Source organism: Mizuhopecten yessoensis, unplaced genomic scaffold (genome assembly GCF_002113885.1).
Source record: "Mizuhopecten yessoensis strain PY_sf001 unplaced genomic scaffold, ASM211388v2 scaffold11133, whole genome shotgun sequence".
Taxonomy (NCBI): Eukaryota; Metazoa; Mollusca; class Bivalvia; order Pectinida; family Pectinidae; genus Mizuhopecten; species Mizuhopecten yessoensis.
Genome location: NW_018408896.1, coordinates 139053 through 157661, shown reverse-complemented (window position 1 = coordinate 157661; position 18609 = coordinate 139053). Strand labels below are relative to the sequence as shown.

General features: G+C 33.8%; 2 protein-coding genes across 3 annotated transcripts; both read right to left on the bottom strand.

Moving 5' to 3' along the window:
* Positions 1 to 1176: 1176 nt before the first annotated feature.
* LOC110466389 (aldose reductase-like) lies at positions 1177 to 8024 on the bottom strand. Its single transcript, XM_021522839.1, has 10 exons — positions 7898 to 8024; positions 7068 to 7235; positions 6533 to 6649; positions 6092 to 6169; positions 5284 to 5403; positions 4983 to 5089; positions 4608 to 4689; positions 4308 to 4391; positions 3019 to 3107; positions 1177 to 1440 (listed from the first exon to the last, which is right to left on the bottom strand). The coding sequence occupies exons 1-10, from the start codon at positions 7967 to 7969 to the stop codon at positions 1398 to 1400; spliced, it is 960 nt and encodes a 319-aa protein (XP_021378514.1). The 5' UTR covers positions 7970 to 8024; the 3' UTR covers positions 1177 to 1397.
* Positions 8025 to 9972: 1948 nt separating this feature from the next.
* LOC110466385 (aldose reductase-like) lies at positions 9973 to 17394 on the bottom strand. Of its 2 annotated transcripts, XM_021522833.1 has the most exons (10): positions 16556 to 17392; positions 15834 to 16001; positions 15143 to 15259; positions 14266 to 14343; positions 13194 to 13313; positions 12933 to 13039; positions 12593 to 12674; positions 12041 to 12124; positions 10895 to 10977; positions 10296 to 10433 (listed from the first exon to the last, which is right to left on the bottom strand). In XM_021522833.1, exons 1-10 carry the CDS (start codon positions 16736 to 16738, stop codon positions 10391 to 10393), a joined length of 1065 nt encoding a protein of 354 aa, XP_021378508.1. In that variant the 5' UTR covers positions 16739 to 17392; the 3' UTR covers positions 10296 to 10390. The 2 variants fall into 2 exon arrangements, with proteins under 2 accessions (XP_021378506.1, XP_021378508.1); XM_021522831.1 differs by lacking the exon at positions 10895 to 10977 and having other exon boundaries at positions 9973 to 10433; positions 16556 to 17394.
* Positions 17395 to 18609: the final 1215 nt, after the last annotated feature.

The following is an 18609-nucleotide window of genomic DNA, read 5'->3' as shown; positions in this document are numbered from 1 at the left end:
ATTTTAATAATGATATTAATCCTCGCCTTAGACATCATAGAAACTTTATTGTTCCCTTGTTCAGAACCAACTTGTATAAAATTAGCTTTTTTCCTAGAATAATGTCTCTATGGAATAGGCCAGACTGTATTATTCCAAAACTCACTTCATTGAGCCAGTTAAAACTGGAATTACTTAAGGAAAGCACATATGTTTTGCAACCATCTAACTGTACGGATATATTTAAATACGGTGGCTCCAGGAAGTTGAATATAACATTATGTCAACTACGGAATAAAGTCAGCCAATTAAAATCAGATTTATATAATGATCATCTTACAGATAACCCTAAGTGTGACTGTGGTTTTATTATTGAAGATGCAAATCACTTCTTCCTCAATTGCCCACAATATATAGATGAAATACAAGTTTTATTCAATGCGTTTTCTAATTACAACGAAATTGACAACATCATCTTAAATACTGTTACTTTCACTAAGGGTGATATGAACCTTAGCAGTGAATCAAATAAATTTATTCTCTCATGTGTTCTGGAGTTTATTGACAAATCTGGAAGATTTTAGCTTAAACTATACTAAAAATTATATTACAATGTGTTATATGAATATATGAAATGTGTGTATTTTCTCTGGAAAGGGCTTTTATAGGCAATGCCTGTGCCTAATCCAATTGTGGTTTTTTTAATACAATAAAATTGATTTGAAATGAAATGTTATATTTCGTTTTGTTATTTTTAGTTCATGTTCCAAAATTGGGGTACTTGCAGGTTGAAGATTTTAGTTTGTTTGCATGGGTTTAGCGTCCTCGCAACTGATAAGGTCCTGCGAAGACAGCTGCCTTATGAGACACCGTTTAAAAAAGGGGGATGGACGTGAAAACAGATTTTTTTATATGTATATGTATCCAAAGTGTTGCGATGAGGACCACATATCATTGTGGTGTCTTCGTGTCGACAAGGCTAACTCCTAGAGAAAACCCCGATTATGTAGGGGATCACACATCAGTCGCACCTGGTGGAATACGGCAGGTCTATTTTAACAGGGGTATTTTGTTTGAAGAGAGTATTATTTGTTTTTCTTTTGTTTTGACTTGCCCTGAGTTCTTATTTCTGTAGTTTCGTATAAAATTCGATACCTTTTCTAATACGTAAAATAGAGTAACACAATTCATGTCATTTCTGATATTTTATTTGTGTCTGCAACAATCTAATCAACAAAGCTATTCGGCAACACTAGGAAATAATGGTTTTAAACACATCAAACTTCTTTTGATAGAGTTGAAAGCAAATGTCAAATAACATTCATCAGTATAATGAATTGAATTATAAAATAAATGTATACAAAAATAAACACAATTCGTTGACCAATGGGTATGTATTTCATGATTGGTGTCTTTTCCTAAAACTCCTCATGGAAAGGATAGTAGGGGCTGTGTGTGGAACTGAAAAGAAACAAGAAATTAAGTAAATGTACGTATAGTGTGACAGTAGCTAAGTCACTTTCTAATGTAAAAGATAACATCTTTTTAAGAACTCCTATTCTCAGTGATTCACGTATATTTTGAGATTAAGTAAGGTATTCAGTTTTGCAATGTTTCAACAAGTTAACGAATTTTATTTTCAGCTTGATTAAAATGACACATTACTTACTTTTGAATAAGAGTAACCTTTGAATTATCTTGAATTCTAGACATCCTTCTTTAAAAGTCGTAAAATAATAGTGTGTGCTGAATTATTCATTTATAACGATTCGTATGAGATATCCAATTTTTCATTTGTCAAAAAAAATGACAAACATTTGATTGCATTTTTACCAGTGAACTATTGATAATCATTCATTCTATAAAGGTGATATTTTTCACTTTTGTCATTCAGCCAATCACAACACTAACTACAAACTACAAAAAATGTTAATTACACAACAAACCCGTGCGGTATTAGAATGTAAGTGTTTATTACACAACAAACCCGTGCTGTATTAGGATGTAGATGTTAATTACTCAACAAACCCGTGCTGTATTAGTATGTAGGTGTTTATTACACTACAAAACCCGTGCTGTATTATGATGTAGGTGTTTATTACACTACAAACCCGTGTGATATTAGGATGTAGATGTTAATTACACAATAAACCCGTTCTGTATTAGTATGTAGGTGTTTATTACACAACACACCCGTGTGATATTAGGATGTAGATGTTTATTACACAACAAACCCGTGCTGTATTAGGATGTTGGTGTTTATTACACAACAAACCCGTCCTGTATTAGGATGTAGATGTTTATTACACAACAAACCCGTTCTGTATTAGGATGTAGGTGTTTATTACACAACAAACCCGTGCTAGATTAGGATGTAGATGTTAATTACACAACACACCCGTGCTGTATTTGGTTGTAGGTGTTTATTACATAACAAACCCGTGCTGTATTAGGATGTAGGTGTTTTTTACACAACATACCCGTGCTATATTAGGATGTAGATGTTAATTACACAACAAACCCATGCTGTTTTAGGATATAGGTGTTAATTACATAACAAACCCATGCTGTATTAGGATGTAGGTGTTTATTACATAACAAACCCGTGCTGTATTAGGATGTAGGTGTTTATTACACAACACACCCTTACTGTATTAGTGTGTAGATGTTAATTACACAACTAACCCGTACTGTATTAGGATGTAGATGTTAATTACACAACAAACCCGTGCTGTATTTGAATGTAAGTGTTTATTACACAACAAACCCGTGCTGTATTAGGATGTAGGTGTTTATTACACAACACACCCGTACTGTATTAGTATGTAGATGTTAATTACACAACAAGCCCGTGCTGTATTAGGATGTAGGTGTTTATTACACAACACACCCGTACTGTAGTAAGTAGATGTTAATTACATAACAAACCCGTGCTGTATTAGGATGTAGGTGTTTATTACACAACACACGCGTACTGTATTAGGATGCGAATATTAATTGTTACCGAATGATTAAAGTTTACTAAAAAAGGGATCGTACCTCTGGTTGGTCCAGGTGCGACATCGAGCATTCCGATTCATCCCGTGTATGACTTTCATTTCATCATCGTTCAGTTCAAAGTCAAAAAGCTGTAGTTGAAAGTTGACATTATGTCAATTAGTAAAGCTTACTCTGTTTCGTTAAATACACCGATAAGTTTATTTCTATCGTTGGACTAAATTTATGATACTTCATCATCACTCAAGGTGAAACGGAATCACTGGCAACGGTAGTATTAGCAAACATCGACCCAACAGTTTATGTTTGTTTTCTCTGTCGTCAGTACGACGATACGTGTGCGATAGTTTGATTTGGTTTTACTAGGGTTAAAGTCCTTTTATGCTACTTCAACTCAAAGATAACACAACAGCAAATTGAAGTTGAAAATGGCCACCGAAGGTGACATTTAATGACAAATTATTGCATAAATTACATGAATTGATCTCAAATTAACTTACATAACCTAGATTACATCAATACTCAATGTTTTGCTAATTATATAATTATAACCTTTAGCCATAGTGGAGTTAAAATATTATTATAATCCCAAATTGTAAATACGTGATCTAGACCGAATGGAATATAATCAGCATAATTGACATTGTTATTGTAGATTTAACACTTCGTTGCTTTTTTATGTTCTTATTTAATATTTAATTTCTTGTATATTCGCGTATATAAACTTATACAGTTTTACCACGAAGAAAAATCCACTCTTCATAGCTGTTTTGTTGACTTGGGAATATTATCCGTTATGGAAAGAAGGTAAAGCCACTTAAAGAAATTGTTAAGCCTTTGAGTTACTTCCCTGCGGAAGGCAATCATAATTCATTTTCATAGAAACCTTAGTTCAGAATAATATTGGCAGTGCATAGACTTAAAGTTTGACTTCATATTTTGAATTCTAGGCAAAAATTGTGAACATTTACCAATCCGATTAAAATAATTCTTTCGCAAAATAGATGTTTACAGATTTATTTTCAACACTTTCGGTCTGAGTTTTGCGTTAACGTCCGAATTCACATCATGTATGAGTGAACGAAATAATATAATATGATTACCTATAGATTCGTTTATGAATAAATGTAACAACATTTAACCTTCAATACAATGTTTTCATTGATAAAAAACATTAAGAATAGCGTTTGACTGAAAACTGTCTTGAGTGAGGTGGAAGTATTATTTTTATTTACGACGTTCATTAACCAATGTTTATTAAGGAATTGCCATGTTGTCATTTAATACAAATTTTGCATTATACCCGACGTTAAAATACAATTTATACCTACTTGAAAGTTCTGATTCATTCTTGCTGCTGACACACTCTTTGGTATGACGGTAAATCCTCTTTGTACACCCCATCGAAGTAAAATCTAAACATAGGACAACCATAAGTAATTTAACTTAATGATTTTAAAAAAGCAAATGCAAATGCAAAACCGTGTCGAAATACAATGCGTCATTTTTTTAGACTTTTTTACTCAATATACTTTACTTTAAACAGCTTAATGTTAAGTGTACATATTTTAGTCCGTTAGACATAATTCGTTACTGTCTAAATACATGTAAAGCCATCAATTTATACATACCTGGGCAGGTGACTTGTTGTATTGAGCTGCTATCTTTACTATCTCTGGTTCTTCAAGTAATACTGGATCTTCGGGTTTTACGCTACCAGTCAATCAAAAAGGCATGCATATCAGTGTTAAAGAGGAGCAATGCACCAAAGTTAGAGATTTAAATTTCTTCATACAAATAACGTTTCGAGAACTTTATTTTGAAAGTACGAATGACTTCGGAACGTTTTATTGATTTATCAATACCATGAATATGAAAAGGAATACTTCATATATGATAGTACAAAAACTATTATGATCAGATACTGTAAAAGAGTCATATTGAAGACGTTATGTACCTATGAAACAAGTATTGTTAAGAAATATATTGTCAATCATTAAACTTACAATGGTCGATCACCAGACCCAAGTGGAGAATACGCGACCACAACAATTCCTTTGGATTTACAGAACTGTAGCAACCTTTCGTTGGAATGATAAGGAGATATTTCGATCTGAAATTTAAGTAATAACAGTCGTCAGAGTATAGCAATATTGGTTAAGAATGATTATACAATCAAAATTTGAACATTATTGGTTTACTTTCATTAAAGTAGGATGACACATTTGTACATTTGATGTTTTTATAATCACTGTTTGCAAAGCCGAACATCACTTCAAAGTGTGTACCTTTGATGAACGTATTTACCTGATTACATGATAGTGGATGTTTTAAACCAAGATCTAAAATCCTTTGGATCTGTTTAGAATTGAAGTTGGATACACCTATGGATCTACACATAGCCTGGTCAACCAAATCCTGCATGGCCTGTTGGAAAGAGAGCACTGGTTTAATATAAAATAAATTTACTCAATGGTTATTTCCCTATGATAAACCTTACCAGGTTATAATGGATCCTTACAGAAAAATACTAAAGGTGATGATATCATATTCTGAAAGTCCTTTTTACGTATCTTGTTTTAATATATGTGTTTGTTAGTCAATACAAATCATAACCGCGTATTTAAAAAGTGGTTACCTTGATTAGTTAAATAGCAAGTACTAACAAAGATTTTGTGGATTTGTGCAAAGCAATTTTTCTACATAAAACCTGCATTTCTCCACAAAAACTATCAGTTATTCGTTAAGTTGGTACGATTACCATTTATTTGTTTTGCAAACTTGTCTAAAAAAAATGTTTTAAATGTTCATTATTTGTAATAATATCTCCTTTATAAATCTCCAGTGATAAGTTTTCAAATCTTTTCATAGCGTCATTGTTCTGCACTGATCTGGAAGATGTCAATGTAACGAGGCTCTATATATAATTTTCACAAAATACTACAAAGTCACATTCAATGGTTGGAATTGTGGGCAAGACAAATTTATCAATGATGATTTCCATTGAATTGAAAATAAATTTCCAACAAAATATCTACCTACCATTCCTCGTGAGGTATGGCTTTACATGTCAAGTATATTTGTTTATAGGAATGAAACAAGGATACATACGTACTGTCCATGTTTCAATGAAGTCTATATCGACAACATCAGCCTTGCCGTCTGGAGTTTTCGGAAATAATGCAACATTTTCCTGAAAATTATGTAATATTATGATGAGATTACAATATGTACTACTTTTGAACTGAGATGCAACGCAAGCCTGCTGTTTTGACATTAAATAGTGAACAGACAACACATACATTTTGAAAATGCGTTTTCTGCTTGTTTATTAAAAGCTTGTGGGTATAACATACTACAAAAACGTCAATGTGCTGATGTTAAACTACAGGTTCAATCAATGTAGTATACATGTATAAGCTGCTACACATAACTGTATTAAACATGTAACTTTAATGACTTTGTAAATCGATGATCATACGTATAGTCCTATAGCAAGATGAAAATATCGTGCAATCTATGTAATGCTTCACTGGGAAAACTCAGTAAGTCTTACCCTCAGAGCAATAGGCCAGTGAATGATGTACAGATCAATGTAGTCCAGACCGAGGTTTGTCAGGGACTCCTTACACCCCTCCAGTACTCGGGCCTTGCTGTGGTAGGTGTTCCACAGCTGAAAATCGTATATTTTGGAATATTTTAAACAAATCCTTATTTATAATGTCACTTTCAGATTAAAAAAAAGCAGCATTATTTTGCGAAGTGCATTTGCTCAAAATTTCAATAATATCAGCATTTTAATGTAGATCCCCGAAGATAGGGGCGATTGTGGTGGGTTGATTAAATGTAATGATTGAAATGAAATACGTACAAAATCAGAAGAAAAACATCTCAACTCTTGAGATTTCCGCAAGTCTAAGATTTCCCATTGGCAATACATTGCTTGAGATTTTGCTTAACTTTAAGATGTTTTATACAAGTGGGCCCTGTATCAGTAAATTGAAGTGGTGTTTAAAGTCGACATCCTGCCGTGTTGATAAAGTATACCGGCACAGGCGTTAACCGAGCAATTTAGGAGAGACTTATCATACCTTTGTTGTGATGAACAAGTCCTCACGTTTGACTGTTCCATTACCAGTAACCTCTTTAATTGCCTCTCCTATCTCTTTTTCATTTCCATAGGCGAGTGCACAGTCGAAATGCCGGTATCCCAGCCCTATCGCAGTCTTCACAGCCGCTCCAACTTCTCCAGGTTTTGACTGAAATTTGGAGGGTAAAGTAATATGCCTTTTTCTATTCTTTCATAGTAAAAACATGATTTGATCATGAAGGAGTTTTTTGCAATTCCTGCACTGTAACGCTTGAAGGTATCGGGGCCCAATTTCAAGGTTTTTTCCAGGAAGACATTTGCATCATTTAAATTCCGCGTGGTCCAATAATCAAGCAACAACGTTATTACTCAACAATCCTTACTAATATATATTGTTATTGTACACAAAATTTCAATTCCTAAAAACTTACATCTGCACGCCGCTAGTATTGTATAACCTGACAGTGCACAGCTAGAGCACCATACTTATATATATTACACACTGTACAGTGTTGTCGGGTATCTAGTTGTTGCCATAGCGTTTATCTTGTCCTAATTTCTATTCATATATGGATCATATCAGCACAAACAAATACCAAAATACCTCAACAAGTCAAAATGTGTTTTATGTATATCAAAATAACGAATTGATGTACTAGCAACTAGTAATTGATTGGTACCTTCAACAGCAATTATTCAGACCTAAACTTAAGCCGGTTCATAGTATATTGAATGGGATAAAAGCGGGAAATAACTAGATACATCTTACTTTCCTAAATATACTGTAAATCCATACAAAGTGCAATATTGTTTCTTTGTTCGACAACTTACCTTCGCAGTTCCCAGACCAACGCATGGTATCTTGTACCCACTGAGTAACGTCTGTTCCGGTATAGCTGACATGACGATGGTATATAATCCACAAGATGTCGCCCCCTATAATACGTGGTGTGATTGCGCTTCTGTACGAATGCTTATGAGTGTCATATCAAAGTTAATCTACCCTATCGTGTTGTATATTAGATCGGTGATAGTCACTTAAACTATTTCTGTTTTAAACGTAATACTTGAGATAAAAAGTATGGATATTTGAAATGTAAAACGCACTTTATATTGCTTTCAAATGGAAATGCTTTTCATATTACTGTGGTGCTTTTTATGTGAATAATATATTTCCATTATCGCGTTACAAATTTGCAGTCTTTGTTAACAACAGATAACATTGTTGTTTTAGTTTAGAAGTATACATATCGTGAAACAAATCTTATGCGAAATTATTCTGTACGTGGTTATTTAGGTCAGGATGTTATGACAGGTGGCTATATCGTAATTATATATAAGTCAGGGTAATATTACTGGTTTATACAGGGAGTTAAAAGAAGTAAGAGAAAGACTAACACCAGATATTTCGTGTTAAAGACAAACTTGACCGTAAGCGCCCCTTTAATTATTATCACCATATTAAGCTTAGTCTTCACAGTTCATAGAGTTTACGGACTCGGGCGTCTGTTCCTAATCTCCATGATATTTTTAAACAATATTCACCATCGTAAAGCATTGTTACTATATAACCCTTCCACAATTCAGTTGGCAATGGTATAGGATATGAATGCCGAGGACCGATTGCTGACGTCATCATTATTATGACGTCATACTTGTTACTTTGGATACCACTGACCCTCCCCGGGCGATGGCTGTTTTATTATGGAACAGGCATACACGGTACATACATTATTTGAACTTAATGGTGAATAATAGTAAGTCTAATTTATTTTTTAATAAGATGAACAGATTCCAAAAATGGTAAATACGAGTATTGAACTGCTATCAGATGACATTCGTAGGCAATATAAATGCCAACTGGACAATGACAAATTGAATGGAGCGCGAGCGCTTCATGTTATATTTGCCTTGGTCTGGTTGGAGTTCATATTGCCTATGAAAGCTATCTGAAAGCAGTTCAATGCCTCGTAAGCTACGGAGTGACAGTGTGTATACAGTACAGAAGACACCTTAATACAGTTCAACAGAATGTTTTCATTATTCCCTGGATTGTTTGCGAGATATACACATCCCTACATGAGAGAACACGACAGGTGCTATATGTTAAATTTCGTTTTGTTATATGTAGTTGTTTTTTCATTGGGGAACTGCAGATTGAATATTTTAGTTTCTTTGCCTGGGTTTAGCATCCTTTCAACTGCTAAGGGCATGTGAAGACACGTGTCTTGGGAGACGCTGCCGAAAAGAAGAGGAGGGAAGTGAAAACAGAAAACATAATACGTATAAAAAAATAGAAATCAAAAAATAAAAATATATTTTTAAAGTTACATCGTATGATTGCAGTGGCGCAGAGCGACCTGTCTTCGCTGGTAGGGCTCTCCCCAACCCTAAGGTAGCGCACTTTGAGTCACTGCAACCTACATGTTAATAATAATAAGAAGGGTAGTCTCACAATAATCTAATGTCGATATTGATCCCTATTACAAGTGGGTTTTTTTTATGTTAAACAAACTATTTTAAGTTCTAGGAAACAGCCAACTGCAAGTATTTTATATGTACCAATGGTATTGATTTATATTTTGTACAAGTATTTTATATGTATTAATGAACATAAATGTAATTGCGATATGTGACACTTAAATAAACAAATTGAACTTGAACTTGAACGTATATACATCCCAAGTGTCACCATGGGGCAACATATAATTTTGTTTGTTTTTGTGTCTCATAAGCAAAACATCCCAAACAAAGCTCCTTTTCTGCAGCGTTCATCAGAAACGATATCCACTTTGATGCATTTTCTAGTGTATGTGAAAAAGTCGACACCAAAAAAAACACAAGATTGTTTTATGTCATTCCTGACATTTTATATGTGTCTGCAACAAATTAATCAACAAAGTTAATTGACAAGTGTATTGGCATCAGATAATACCGTATTTAATTGCATCAAAGGTGTTTTTGATAGAGTTGAGAAACATGTTCAATTACATCCACCACTTTACAGTATATGAATTAAAGTATACAAGAAATTTATACAAAAATACACACCATCGTTGACCAATGGGTATTTGTCATGATAGGTGTCCATTCCTCAAACTCCGCCAAAACAAGAAATGAGTAAAGAAACAAACATTATCCCAAGCGTTGCGATTTGGCGGCGGATAATTTCCCCTTCTGCGATGTCTTCTAAGCAAAAGACCCAATGAAAATCCCCGTCTCCGATTCATCAGCATATATGAATTAAAGTATACGAGAAATGTAAACAAAAATATCCACTATTCGTTGAACAAATAGTATGTATTTCATGTTTGGTGTCCAAACCTAAACCTCCTCTTTGAAAGGATAGTAGGGACTGTGTGAGGCACTGAAAAACAATAGATAGTATAGTTTATATTTAAGTAAGTAAAGCGTGAAGCATATAAAATATAGTAGGGTAGATTCCCTTTGGAAATCACCATTGCTGTGAATACAATTATGTATATATATACATATATAAATACAAATATCGGTAACCTGACTTATTTTTACATTCCGACAATGTTTCACCATTCTATTTTTGAAATATACAAAATGAGATGAGGGTCAAATTATATATATAAGATTGAAATATTCAAGATACTTTAAAGAACTTGGTAGTAAAAAGAACTAAAAAAATAGCATATACACATCATGGTACAGAAATTTGAATTAAAAACCACGAGAAATGGAAATAAATGCTTCAAGGAACACAAAAAACTAACTGATTCAGTCCTTTTTATGTTAGATATTTTATGATGTGAATATTAATTGTTGCAAAGTGATTTAAGTTTACAAAAAGGGTCGTACTCTGCCCAGAGACAGCATCGAGCGTTCCTATTCATCCCGTGTATGAATTTCATTTCATCATCGTTCAGTTCAAAGTCAAAAAGCTGTAATTAAATATTGACATCAAATCTATAAGTATAGCTTACAATGTTTCATGGTAAAGAGTTTTTATTTTTTTATTTCTATCATGAGACTCCGTTTCATCATCACTCAGGTGAAAGGAAATCACTGAAGGGGGTAGTCTAAGCAAGCACCGACTCAGTAGTGTATGTGTTATAGTTGTGTATCGTTGCTACATGTGTGCTATCTTGGTTTGGTTTTACCGGGTTTAAAGTTCTTTTAAAATCGAAGGGCGCACAATAAAACATTATGTTAGTTATTTTCACCCTAGACGATCAAATTAATACACCACGAATTTATTTGTCCTTTTCGAGCAAATCGACAGCCTCACCATTAACATTTGTTCTAGTTACATACCGAGCTGAATAAAAGAGGTCTAACTGACATTGTTATGGTAGATTGTATCTCGTCTATTCTTTTCTCGTTTACTATACACTTTCTTGTATATTCGCGTTAGGGCTAAATGCATCAATGCAGCAGTTGTTCCGCAGTTTGGAATATAATCCTTTATGTGAAGAAAACAAAGCCATTACAAATTTGTAAGCCTTATCTGAAGTTATTTGAAGTTGTATACAGCATTATCACCTTCGATCAGAGTTTAACGCTAACATCTGAAAAACCTCCTGAATAAATTAATAAAATATTAAATTCATGATTGCCGATAAATTATTATCTGAACTCATAATAAACGTTGAATCTGCAATATGTGTTTATGTATAATATATTTCGGTAATCAAAACAGTTCAGATTTTTTTTACAGAATACATTTAGGAGTGGGGTTGATTTATCATTTTCACTTAAAATGTTAATTAATCTATGTTCATTAATGTATCTTTAATATGTTAAGCTTCATTAATTTAATTATGTCCATATTTAATTTACAACTTGAAATTGTTACACGTCTTTTAAAATCTCAAATCTTTAATTTGATTACAGTATGTTTACAAAACCTTCAGTAAAACACGGATTTAGTATATTTAAGGGCTTGCAATTTTTGTCGTTTAGTATAAAAATTGCATGACACCCGACAATACAATGTATACCTACTTCAATGTTTTGTGTCATTCTTGCTGCAGACACGCTTTTCGGTATGACGATATATCCTCTTTGTACACCCCATCGAAGTACAACCTTAACATCAGGCAAAACTTGATTACTTTAACGTTATAATTAAAAAAAAAGAAGTCGACATAAAATAAAATGAATATGTTTCACTGTTAATTTTACCTCTAGAAATTCTCCTTCACATAATATTTGTATAGCTGTTCCTAAACATTGGCCTCTAATTCTGTACAAATAAATAAACAAAAGAAAATGAGTTTCCGTACACACATTGACGATATATCAAGGGCATCTCTATGTCCCATCAATATTCTTAGAAATAGGAATGTAACTCACAAACATGTAATCGCATCTTTATTTTATTATTTTACCGTTATTTAATTTCTAAAACACAGACATTACCAAAGTACTACTATTCTACCCGTTCGTGTCCCTTTTAAAAACAGCTTACTGTTAAGAGTACACATTTTAGTCCGTTAGACGAAATTCGTTACCGTCTAAGTACATGTATATGTAAAGTCATCACATCATACAGACCTGGCCAGGTGACTTGCTGTATCGAGTTGCTATTTTTGCTATCTCCGGTTCTTCTAGTAATTTAGGGTCGTCAGGTTTCGCCCTAAATGTCAAACAAAAAGTATATCAGTGTCAAATTGGAACAATGCTAGAATGTAACATATGTTCATATATTTAGACCAATAACATTTCGAGAATTCAGCTTTACAAGTACGATTCAACTTATCATTGATTTAGCAATACGATGATTTTTCATAAAGAATATGTCATACAGATTTAAAATAATTATGACCTATAATTGGTCTCAAAAATAACGTTATATTGTACATGTTACAAATGAATTGCCACTCTTCAAGCTTACCATGGTCGCTCAGCAGAACCCAGAGGGCAATACGCCACTACGACAATGCCTTTGGATTGACAGAACTGTAGCAAGTTTCCATTGGAATTATAGGGAGATATTTCGATCTGGAATTGAAGTAATAATAGTCACCGTGTCATTATAAAGCAATATTTGTCAAGCAGACTAATACATTTTTATATTTGATGCATTTATAACCACTGTTTGCAAAGCCGAACAAAAATTCAAAATCTTTCCTGGAACAAACTATTTTGTACGTACCTGGTTACATGACAATGGATGTTTCAAACCAAGATCTAAAATCCTCTGAATCTGTTTAGAATTGAAGTTAGACACACCTATGGATCTACACATACCCTCGTCTACCAAATCCTGCATGGCCTGTTCGATAGAGAGCAGTAATGTAATGCAACAAATAATTTGAGTAAGGTAATTTCATAATAGTGAAATTTTGCAGCTCATAATGATTTATCAAAAATTATTTCTTCACATAAAGGATACTATTCCAAACTGCGGAACAACTGCTGCATTGATGCATTTAGTCCTAACGCGAATATACAAGAAATTGTATAGTAAACGAGAAAAGAATAGACAAGATACAATCTACCATAACAACGTCAGTCAGACCTTTTACAAATGTAAATGGTGAGGATGTCGATTTGCTCGAAAAGGACAAATAAATTCGTGGTATATTAATTTGATCGTCTAGGTGAAAATAATTAACACAATGTTTTATTGTACGACCTTGGATTCTAAAAGAACTTTAAACCCGGTAAAACCAAACCAAGATAGCGCACATGTATCAACGATACACAACTATAATCAGGTCATATACCGGAACTATATATATATTGGTGTTTTTTTTACTGATAATGTATTTTATAAAAAAAAAAGAAAAGGCATTCAAAATAAATGTTTAGTCAATAAACGCATTGAAAATAAATGTGCATTTTAACAGTGTGTTATATTATTTATCATCAAAGTTAACTGATTTTGAAAGGCCGACTACGAGTTTGTAACTAATAACATTCCTAAAACTCTTTCGCAATGAATGATCAAATGTTTATGTAACGGCACAATCCTGCTGGAAACACAAGTCAATGTTCGACTTTTTTTTTCTTTCTTATAAAATATTGTAAATTTACGTTTAACAACTGCAAACAATGATACGACAAATATAAAACATTCTGTTTTCCGTAAAATTGAAAAAAATATTCTATTTACACCAAATAGTTATCTTATTTACTAGTTATGGCGGAACAGAGTAAGTAATACAAACTTGTCATACCTTATCAGGTTTTTTATAGGATATATAACATTTAGATGTACTTACTGTCCATGTTTCTATGAAGTCTATATCGACAACATCAGTCTTGCCATCAGGTGTTAATGGGTACAACCCATCATTTTCCTGAAAATCATTGATTATCATAGTGAAATCCGGGAATGAACTTAATTATAATTTATAGCTGAAAACGACTTCTAATAGTGTTAACAGCGAGTTCTAACAATATCGTTAATCAAAATTCTAGAAAAAGTTCAAACAATATAGTAGAGATGTAAATTAGCGTTAACTTACTTTGTAAATCGATAATCATAACTCTAAGATTAGTTTGAATTATAATGTGAATGAAACTGACAGCCAAGGGCGTGATAAGAGTGCGATATCGCAAAAGAGTGCATGCATTTGACCATTTCATCAAATGATATAATCACAAAAAAGCCAAAGGTATCAAGTAATCGCCGGCTATAAGAGTATACAAAAATAGTATCAACTTCCTACGTAACCACTCCAATCAAATACGAACGTGAATGAGATGATCAAATATAACAATTGAAGTGGAATATAGGGACGACAAAGGCTATTCATGTTGTAGTATCAAGGTAACAAATATATGTTTATGATGTTTTGTATTCATCTTAACAGCTACGCTTTCGTTTAACAATGTGAGCGTTCCTTGATTAACAAACTTATTCATCTATCACACAATTGCGAAACAGCATTTTACATTCGCAAACCGATACAGAAATATACCCGTTTCTGCTGTTTACAAAAAAAACACCAATTAACTTTAGACAAATGAGCTGTATGATATATGTATCAATGGTTTAAATGGACCTGAATGAACTCGATACATTCTATATATTGATCACGTGATACGTTATTGTGAAACCAATATATTACTTCACTGGGACACCTGACGTCTTACCCTCGTAGCAAAAGGCCAGTGAATGATGTACAGATCAATGTAGTCCAGACCGAAGTTTGTCAGTGACTCCTTACACCCCTCCAGTACTCGGGCCTTACTGTGGTAGGTGTTCCAAAGCTGAAAATTATGCATTTTTATAATTTTCAGTGATAAATTTCTTGACCTACATCTGAAACCTTAGTTTCACAATTTCACACTAAGGCGACTTATCAGACAGCAGGGTTTAGTATGAAAAAGAGCAAAGTCATGTGTTGAAATGTTTTCATATTTTTCGCTCATGAAACATATCTAAATATCGTGAAATAGGTGTCCTATATCATTCACAGGTTGTAACGTTGTATAATGTTACCGGTAGAATACTAGGCTGTGTGTTTGTCACACGATATTTAAGTGAGGTTGCACAATAAGGTCGGCATCAGATCCGCACTATTAAAAGGAGCCAAGCACATTGCACAAACCGGCTCCAGCACACATGTACACAAGCACGCACATAGTACCCACATGGAGGAAAGTCCTTAAATAACCTAAGCTGTTAGGAAATTAAACCAAATATATCATGATTATATTTATACACAATAAAATATAATAAAATGAAGGTTATGATAAAATGTGACGTCAGGCTTTGAATCTCTGTTACATATTGTACATGATATTTAAACGATATTGACGATATAAGAGAGGCTAATTGTACCTTTGTTGTGATGAACAATTCCTCACGTTTGACTGTTCCTTCATCAGTTATTTCCTTAAATGCCTCTCCGATCTCCTTTTCATTTCCATAGGCGAGTGCACAGTCGAAATGCCGGTATCCCAGCCCTATCGCAGTCTTCACAGCCGCCCTAAAGTCTCCAGGTTTTGACTGAAATAAATAAGTACACTTAGGGGTCTTCGGAGTACCTTAAATGTTATAGAAACTTAAATTAGTTGTTTCACTTATCCCAATCCAAGGAGGAAATAGGCAGCCAATATCTTGTAAATAAATCCTGGAAATTGTAAATCTGCCTGTTTCTATCTTATCATTAAAAATAATAAACATACCAATGTCCAGCTGGCGCACCATACTTTTCTATTGCACGATCGTGTCACTACAGTCGGGTAGGAAGTGGCTTAACGTTATCTCTAACGTACAATATACCTACTGTTTATTCTCTATGCGTCATATCAGTACAATAGGTATTTAGATACCTGAATATGATAATTGAACGAAATGTATAAAAACATGAGTGTACACAGTTAAACTGAAAAAGTTCGGTCATTATCAATACAATGATTTAACGGGTTTAACTCTTGTTGAGACCCGAACACAAGTCGGTACAAAGTACAATTTATCAGAGGTAAGCAAATACAATACACAGATAAATCCAGGTCAGTTAAATGAAGTGTGCATTTATATTCCTTTCAGCAAGGTCCTACCTCCCAAGTTCCGAGACCAACGCATGGTATCTTGTATCCACTGAGTAACGTTTGTTCCGGAATTACTGCCATGGCGATTATTGAGGTAGATCGATTCACAAGGTTAAAACCGGAATTGGTGGTCTGACTTTTCTTTCTGTACGGATGAACATGAGTGTCGTACAAAAATTTAAAATGCCCCATCGCGTGGTGTATCTTGTTTATGATGTTCAAGTATTTTAGATGGATGTTTGAGTGGTTTGTGGGATTAAGACAATTAGATAAGGCAAATCAGAAAGAGAATGTAGAGATATAGGGAAAAGAGAAATTCGCAAGCGTTGCAATGGGGGCAGCAGTTCAATAACATGTCACTTAAGTTTCTTCTTAGCAGAAAACACAGACTGAAACATAAGAACCTGCAGGCGACCCATCATTAGGCGCAGTTAAAGATTTTATTTTTTAAAAAGACTTTCAGATGAAAATGACAAAACATCAAAATACTTTTTCTATGACTTTGCAACAGTTTGATAAATTATTAATTTTAGTATGCCAGATATGGCCCCTCTCCACATCGATCTGGTCAGTTTCAATTTTGTACATCCCTGCAGGTCGGGGATCAAGAAAAGACCACACCAACTGTTACCCTGGGTTCACCCGTTGTCAATATAATGTTTCTGGGCGGAAGGCTGTGCTGGGTGCCTTCGACATTGTATTTCTATAAAGGCGGCATCAGATCGCGCTATCACAATGAGGCAAGTACACTAAAATACCCTGTTTCCGGCACACATACACACATGCATGCATCCGCAAGATACACGGAGGCAGGTCCTTAAAAGACCTTAGCTGTTAATAGGACGTTAAACAAAATAAAACAAACCAAACTAATCAATTTTGTATATGACATCAAACTGTGGTGGATCGGAGGAACAAATACTAAAATAAAATATTCAGGCACACTACCTGTTTTCAGAAGTTGTTTGTTCTCATTTTTTTAATATGAAAATACAATATTTGTCATAAAAGATTATTGATTTATAGGTGTGGATCAACATGTCTTGATCTTTGAAAGTAGTCAGGTTCAACGAAAACCTACCCCTTTTAATACAATTGCGGTCTAATATAATTATGAATATCACCCTTCTGTTGATACTGTCAGGATACTTTCTGCGATACAAATAATCTCCAGCTCGACAGAAAACATCCAAATCTATACGTATGAACATGAATGCTCTAATTTAGAAGTAGATATGTGATTATTGTTCTTTGTTTGGTTAATAACACAATGTGTGTGCGATCGCCGACAATTTTTTTTTTTTTGATGACTCTAAGCTATATAAATCAATTGACCATCACTGGGTAAATCATCGTTATAGATTCTTTTGATACTCATGATAGGTCTACTCCCAAACTTCAGCATCTTCCTTTGTGCTCCTGCTTCCCCGATTCTTTTAAATATGTATCTCTTGCCGATTGCCACTTACCCTCGCAGTGTATTATTAAATTATGATATCGCTAATTTCGTGCTAAAACAGGTCAGCAATGCGATTCAGTCTTTTGTGTATAGCTGCCTGCAACTCATTCTAGCTGAGCAGACTATTGGTTTATATATCAGTTTTGTTATTTTGTATTTATAAGGTTTAATATTTGATGATATAATTTAACATCAATCATCACCTTGTACATATTTTCTTGACCAAGTTTCAACATCCTTTTATTTTTCGATATCGTATTTTTACAAAACTAGCTTTTTCCCGGAACTGATGTCGAAATGGAGCGACCTTCCTGTCTGTTTCTCAACATATCATCTCTTGGAGCTCTATAAAAAGGAATGCTTTCGTTTATCTGTTATTGGTGCCCAACACCTACGTAATACCTTTTTCAAATACCATGGCGATAGAAAATTTATCATAGTACTATGTCAAATGAGAAAGTCTGCCTGTAACTTGAATTCAAATTTGTTTAATTCCCATCTAAAAGATAGCCCTACATGTTTATGTGGTTCCCCGGTTGACGCCTGATATTTTTTTCCCTTCTCTTTATTTGACCAAAGACAGCTTGTCCTGAACTCCCTCCGC